Genomic DNA, 6973 nt, shown 5'->3' with positions numbered 1-6973 from the left:
AGATGAGTTTGAGTTTTTCCATACCACAAGGCATTTGTGCCAAGGTGGTTATGTGTGCCAACATCAGGGAATCCCTTCCTCTTGGGAACAAAGAGGAAGTCTCTCAAAACTAGAAGGGAAAGGTGTCTTCCCCCACAGCAATCCAGCTTTAGAGACATTCTACTAGTGACATATGCTCCTTCCCCCGCAAAACAACAATGAAGTGTTCTGTGTGCTAACAACATAGCTTAAAAAAAAAAAAAAAAAGGTAAAACAAAATTCTGCATTTTTATAAAACTTGATAAAAAATAGTATTTCAAACTGTACAGTCACCAGAAGTACACAGTTATCAAAAACGCACACACTTCACTTGGCATCTCCAGCACCTTCAGCTTTCTGTGCCTAAAAGAAAAACAGATAGTCTTAAAATCCACATGTTGCATTTATCTGGGTTCCTACTGCACCCACAGCATCATTCTAGCCAAAGGCTGGGTTTTGGATGCTTAGATACCAAGAGTCAGTACTCTGGACAATGACTTGCTATGTAACTTTGCTAGTCATCTTCCCTTTGAGCCTAATTGTATAATTTGGGAAGAAGACATGAGACTGTAACACAGTGCCTTTAAGCTGATGGCAGAGACTTTAAGTTAACAGGAAGGTCACAACGTACTTGCAATGAGAATCATTTTTTTTTTTTTAAAACAGGGCAACAACAGGAAAAAACCATCATACCTGGTCTGTTTTGGCATCTCCATTTTCTGCAGGGTTATTCCCATCCTTGCCAGTGTCAGCTTTTCCCTTTTTCCCTTTGGGTACCTTCTCTCCCTTCTATAAAGGGAGAAAAATAGAACTGTTTCTCCCCACGCATATTACCAAGGTATAGTCTGTGAAGTTCTACATAGTATACCTACCCAACCACCCATTTACAAGGACTGATCAAAAACTACACTAAATTAGAAAACATTTTTTAGAGGTCCTGTGGATTGAACTCTTGGTCTAGCACATGCTAGGCCAATATTACTAATGAGCTACATCCCCACAGCCCCCACCTTTAAATTTCATTTTGAGATAGGGTCTTAGTTGCTGAGGCTTGTTTCCAACTTACAACCTTCCTGCCTCAGCATCCCAAGTAGCTGGGACTATGGGTGTGCACCACCATGCCATGCTGTGAAGTTCAGCACACAAAAATTCACGTCTAAGTATAATTAATAGAAAAACCAGGTCAAACACTTGGGTGTTTAACATCCAAGGGCAGAGTTTTTGAACTGATGACAGAAACCAATGCTACCAACATCAGGAATAAGGCAAGCAAACAAAACAACTTTTAACATCCATCATGCTGAATTAGGTTAAGGTAGTGAAGTACAATTCTTTCTGTGAAAATTATCAATTCCAACATTAGCACCATTACCCCTTAAGTTCTTTCTACTTACCTTTGCAGGGGCCTTTTTAGGCTTGGGCTCTGGCTTTGGAGGAGCAGGTTTCTTATTTTGATAGGCAAAGGGGAAGAAGAGAATATTAGTACAACAAACCGAAGAAAACGCACAACCAAATCAGTACCAAAGGGATGGAAGTTTTCTCTTACTAAAGTTTTTGTGGCTGGATTTCTTTCAGAATATCAAAACAAATGTGTCCCACCAGTGAACTCCATATGTGCAATAGTCCAAACTAGAGTATAACATTCAAAACCAGCCACTAAACATAATTCATCAGATGCAATGCTTTTTAGTTTCAGGAACAAATATTAAAAATTGGAAGTATATATACTTACGGCAGACAACCTTGCAGATCTTCTCTGTGGCTATTGAAATAAAAGTGAATAAAGTTAGAAAAATAAAAGTTTTGTGCCAATTTTGTTCTACACTACAGGGAATGAAGACAAATTCAAGACAAGAAATGTGGTTGATTATCACCAAAGGAGTCCTGTGGGGTTTTTTTGTCCAAGACTTTTGTATGAACCCCCCTAAAGAAAATAAATAATACATACTTCGTCTTTCACCTTGGCTTTATCTCCTTTAGCATCCCCTTCAGCCTATAAAACAAAGACAAAGAACTAGTTTCTGAGGCGATTCTTTGAACTTAACGGGGTTCCGGGGAAAAAAAAAACTAGAAGTGTCACAACTTTGTGACACATGTCTGCCTAGCTTCCATACAAGGAACTGAAGTATTGAGCAGGCCTCAATGCACGGAGCGGGCCGGGTAGCGCGGGCCAAACCCCAGCGGGGCCGGCGCCACAGCTCCAGGCTGGAGCAACAGCTGCAGATGGTGCAAACAAACCCCTCCGGAGGCGGAGCCGAGCGCCGTTGCTATGGCAGCCGTCGAAGGCGGGAGAGAGGCGCGCGCAATCCCGGGGAACTCGTGGGCGGCGGCGCGCGTCTTGCGCGCGGGGCGCGTGGGCGGGCAGAGGCGGAGCCACACAGCACCGGCCCCGCCTCTCGAGAATCGGCCCCGCCCCCTCGCGGCGGCGGTTTTTTGGCGGCAGCGCGTTCCCCCGCCCGCCAACCCAGAATGCTGCCTTCCCGCCCTTTCGAGTTTGAATCGCCCGCCCGCTGGGAGAAGGGAGGGGGCCAGACGGTGGGGGAAGGGGCGCGGGGAGGGTGCGACGCGCCCGAGGAGAGTGGGATAAACAGCCGCCAACATGGCTCCTCCCGCCGTGGACGCCGCTCCTCCAATATGGCCTCTGGCGCCTGCGGGCAGCGACACCGCGCAGGGTTAGCCCGAGGCCGCCCACCCGGCCTCGAGCTCCGCGCTCGCTGGCTGCGCCGTTCTGGCCTGAGCCAATTCCCGCGCCCCGAGTCGCGGCGGCGGCGGCGGCGGCGGCAGTGGTGGCTTGGCGCCGGCGGCCCTCGCGCCACGTACCTTTCTCTTGGGCATGGTGGCGACGGCAGCGGGACGCAGGCGCTGGACGCGGGGATGCAGCGGCGCGCGGCTTTGGTCGGTCCGGGGGTCGTTCTCGCCTCTTCTTCACACTGCTCAGGCTCCGGGGGGTTTATAAAGTTTTTATAGCGCTGGGAGCCCCGGACCGGTTAGAACCGGATTTCACCTCCCGCCGCCGCTCATTGGCCCAGCTGGGGTCACGTGGGCGGGGTTTAAACTCACCTCCTCTGGAGGGAGTGAGGAGGGGGGTACGGGGGGAGGGCGCGCGGGACGGCGGCGCGCCGAGGGGGTGGGGGCGCAGTGGGGGAGGCGCGCGTCTAAGGCAATAAATGAGGAGGGGCCCGCAAGGCGGCGGGCTATGTTTGCTCCCGCCGAGAGCTGGCTTTTGCAAACTATCAAGTTCCTTCCACCTTATGCAACCGAGCTACCCACTTCTCTAAGCCATGCGACATTCAGGACGCATCTCAGCCGCTTTCCTTCCTGCTCCCTCTGGGGGCCCCAGAAGAGGGGTTTGCGAGGTCTGGCCGCGCTGCCTTGCTCCACTGGAGGCGGGAGGAGGCGCGCCGCTTGAGGCACAGGCTGCTGCTCTAGGGGCCAAGGCTGACGCTAAAGTGGGAAGAGAGGAGGCCAGCTTGGCGCAGCCGGACGTGCATCCTTCCGAACTGCCACTTCGGGGAAGCCCTTCGAATGCCTCACCTGAAAGGCGGTCAGCTCGAGGTGGGGTGAGGGTTCGAGGGGGAGACTTCTCACGTAGAGATGCCTTTCGGGTGCTGCGGGGCAGGTAGGAGCTGTCCTTTCAGCACCCGTTGCTCTGCCGCCCCCCAAGCCTGTCGGTTGACTCCCTTAGGTCCCTGCATGAACAGACCTCAGAACCCTGGCACTGAGTGACGACGAATGGCCACCAAAAGGCCTGAAAGCACTCCCCTCCCCCTAAGCACTGCCCGTTTCAGATACATCTAGCCCAGCTGCCCCCACCCGACGCGGCCACCAAGTCTGGGCGCTGCAGACACTGCAGCTGGCGAAATCCCTCCTTCCACACTGTCAAGCTGGTTTCCTTTCACTTGCGAGAGAGGAAGGGGGTGGCAGAAAGCGTCTGGGGATTAGGAAACAAGTAGAGGAACAGGTGCTGTGATGGCAAAAGAACTCTTCCAGTGTCCCTAAACTCAAAGCCAGGGGTCCTGGAGCTAGCCAAGTGCACCGGAGGATGGGTAGGCAATTGCAGCAGCAAAACAGGGTGTTCTTCTGTTGCACTTAAAACACATCTTAAATCTAAGAATTTTAAAAATTCTATTTGAGACCCAGGAGAACACAAGAACAGGATAAATATCCTCAAAAAAGGGATCTGGCTCACAGGTGGGAGGACACATAAATAGGACCCACCTGATTTTTGTGAGGCAAGGGTTGGTTTGTACAAATCATACCAGGAGAAAAGGAAACAACCACGAGTTGAAGTATCTTGCAGCCCTTGTTCCTGGGCAGTCATGAGCCTTCTGCTTCTTTCTTTACCACCCCGACAGTGCCTCTTGGGGCAGCTCCTCCCAACTCCACCCGTGTACCTTTCCCAGAATATAGGACCTCAGGCCAAGGAGAGATACCAGTCCCATTAATCATCTCTACCCGAATCTTGAAGGAGTCAGAGAAGGGAGACGGACCCAACAATCATGCTCACAGGGCAGATTCCGTTTGCTGCCTCCAGTCCCTCATTCCCGCCTTAATTGTAGGGCTCTGCATTATGGTCGCATAATTCATGCCTCCCTAATTAAGGCTGTCAACAGCCCCATTGTAAAGCTGGAAAATGTACAGCACCTGCTCTCTGGGAACCCCGTGCCAGGGATTGGTAGTGGGGAGTGCCAGGTGTGTAGGGGGCCTTGCCAAAGTATGTTGATTGGCTTCTCAACCGCACTATCTGGCATTTATGCTCGATTCTGGGAGTAGGAATGATGGCCAAGGGGTCTCCACTGCCAGGTATGTAGGCACAGAAAGGAGGAGGAAACTAGAATATAGAAAATTTAGGGGTCTAAAGAGTACACTCAACACGGCTTGCAAGATCCCACCTCTCTCCTGGAAGGAAGTGCTGGGAAACAGCTTGCAGAATATAAAACGAGAAGACTAGAGTAGCATTTGGCCGGCATTACTGGTTGGTCCTTGCTGCTCTGGGGCACCTAAAGCACGGAGTTGCTCAGGCAGACAGCTCTTCAAAGGCAGTAATCCTCTCGGCAGCTCTGCAGAGCTGCCTGGCAAGGGGAGGTAAGGAAAAGGACATAGCCTTGAATCTGTACTCATCTTCCTACTGGGCAACCTTGGCCCTCATGGGCAGAGAGGATCTGGAACAAGTTTTGCCATGCTGAGAATAAATCATCTTGGGACCTATGTAGGGAGCCAGGTCAAAGAGCTATGGGAAGCCTCAAATATTGGAAGTAGGAATCAAGAGTTTGAGATGGTGAGGGCCGGAGGCAGTCAGGTGGGAAGATATGTATGTTCTATGCTGATGTGTCACAAGGAAGGAAGCCAGCGTTGGATTAGACTCACCAGGGCCTAGAGGCCCCTGTTACCCTGGAGCCATGGAGGGGGCCAGTCTCACTGGGGAGTGCAGCCTGGCCCCATGCCCTGCAAGGGGAGGGGAAAAGCTTGTGTGGGCTGAGTCGACAATAGGTAATTGGATTGTAATCACCCGCCTGGCTTCCTAGCGCCATTGGGGGCGCTGAGCCTTTCAGTGAGCAATCAGTATTGCGTGGTGGGAGGGGGTAGAGATTCAATAGCAAATCCCAGGTGGAGAGCCAAGGGGAGGAGCAGCAGATGGGCAAATTTTCTCTGTCTCTCCCGCCCCTTTCTTCCTTGCCCAAATAACACTGGCTGCCTATTAGCTGTTTACCAGCAGAAACAAGGTAGAGCCAAATCTTTTGTGAAAGTCAGGGGAGGGCTGATGGATGGGTAAAGAGCTAGGCGGTGGAGAGACCTCTTTGCTGCCATTCTGTGTGCTGAAGGATGTGCTGGTAGAAAAACTGCATCCAGAATATAGGTGGTGGTGGCAAAGGTGAATGGAGCAAATAGCCAATGAATTGGGATTCCTTGCTCTCCAAACCTACTGGTGTACTGGGTTTAGTGTACTTGTATGAGACTCTCACCTTCAGGGGCCATTATCCCAGTCCAAAGGTATGTATAGCCAGCAGAATTGGCATTGGGAGCTCCCCTAACAAGCCAAGAGGAGTGAAATTCATCACTTGGAGGGAGGGGCCTTTCTAAAAAAAAGGGGCGTGTGGGGAAAGGAAGGGGAGTGGGGCCCTGGGGGCTGGAGGGCAGGGCAAAGTGGCAGGTGGCCAGCCTCATTCAGGCTGATGCAGTGCCCAGACGTGCCAGCCAGTTAGCTCGCTTGAGTTCCAAGGCCTGCAGAAAGCCTTGGACTCGCTCTTCTCGTCTGGCTGAGAGTTTGTGCAAGCGTGTCCGTCGGAGCTGGGCGTCCCCACTGGCCTGGAGCCCCTCTTGCAGCAGCTGCTCTGTCACTGCAGCCTGGTCCCTCTCCAGCTGGTGCCTCTTCAGTTCCTCTGCATACGTGTCTCGGGCCTTCTGCTAGGAGAAAAGTGGGGTTTGGGGTGGGGAGATCATGTTTAGGTATGGACAGAACTGGGATGGAGGAAGTAGAGTAGGGCACAGGGTAGGCCAAGTGAAGTGGAACTGTGGAATTTGGACCAGCTTTGGAAAGTTTTGGGAATAGGTGTGCAGTAGGTGGTGCCCACATTGTGTAGGCAGGGCAATGGCAGTTAGGGATCCATCTTGGTTTGTTTTGTGTAGCAGAATCTGTATTTCTCAATTCTTCTCAGGCTTGCTCTTGAAAGGGAACCTGAAAAATGTGGATCTGACTTCTGATTTCCCCACCATCTAGCTTCGTGGCTTTGGGCAAATCCTTTCCTAACCTCATTTCTTCATCTGTAAAGTGGGGGTTGTGCGTACCTTGAAGAGTGGTTTTAAGGATTAAGAGATAATATATGCAAAACCCTCTTTAACATATTAGCAGGTTCTCAGACAGAAACAGCAATTTTACATGTTGTTATTGTCTATTGTTTGCTGCAAGGAAGGGTTCTATTCTGGGGCACTGTTCATTGGGTCACTTCCTGTGGTC

General features: G+C 51.3%; 2 protein-coding genes across 2 annotated transcripts in view; both read right to left on the bottom strand.

Moving 5' to 3' along the window:
* Positions 1-248: 248 nt before the first annotated feature.
* Positions 249-3048, bottom strand: Hmgn2 (high mobility group nucleosomal binding domain 2). Its single transcript, XM_027937528.2, has 6 exons — positions 2839-3048; positions 1967-2011; positions 1751-1780; positions 1413-1463; positions 712-807; positions 249-381 (listed from the first exon to the last, which is right to left on the bottom strand). The coding sequence occupies exons 1-6, from the start codon at positions 2851-2853 to the stop codon at positions 346-348; spliced, it is 273 nt and encodes a 90-aa protein (XP_027793329.1). The 5' UTR covers positions 2854-3048; the 3' UTR covers positions 249-345.
* Positions 3049-4126: 1078 nt separating this feature from the next.
* Dhdds (dehydrodolichyl diphosphate synthase subunit) overlaps positions 4127-6973 on the bottom strand; it is a 34840-nt gene continuing 31993 nt past the window's right edge. The window contains exon 9 of the mRNA XM_027937467.2: positions 4127-6420. Coding sequence (XP_027793268.1) covers positions 6184-6420 — 237 coding nt within the window. The 3' untranslated portion in view covers positions 4127-6183. The remainder of the gene's footprint in view (positions 6421-6973) is intronic.

This window comes from Marmota flaviventris, chromosome 10 (assembly GCF_047511675.1).
Source record: "Marmota flaviventris isolate mMarFla1 chromosome 10, mMarFla1.hap1, whole genome shotgun sequence".
Taxonomy (NCBI): Eukaryota; Metazoa; Chordata; class Mammalia; order Rodentia; family Sciuridae; genus Marmota; species Marmota flaviventris.
The sequence above is the reverse complement of the archived record's forward strand: the minus strand, read 5'-3'. Positions and strand labels throughout refer to the sequence as shown.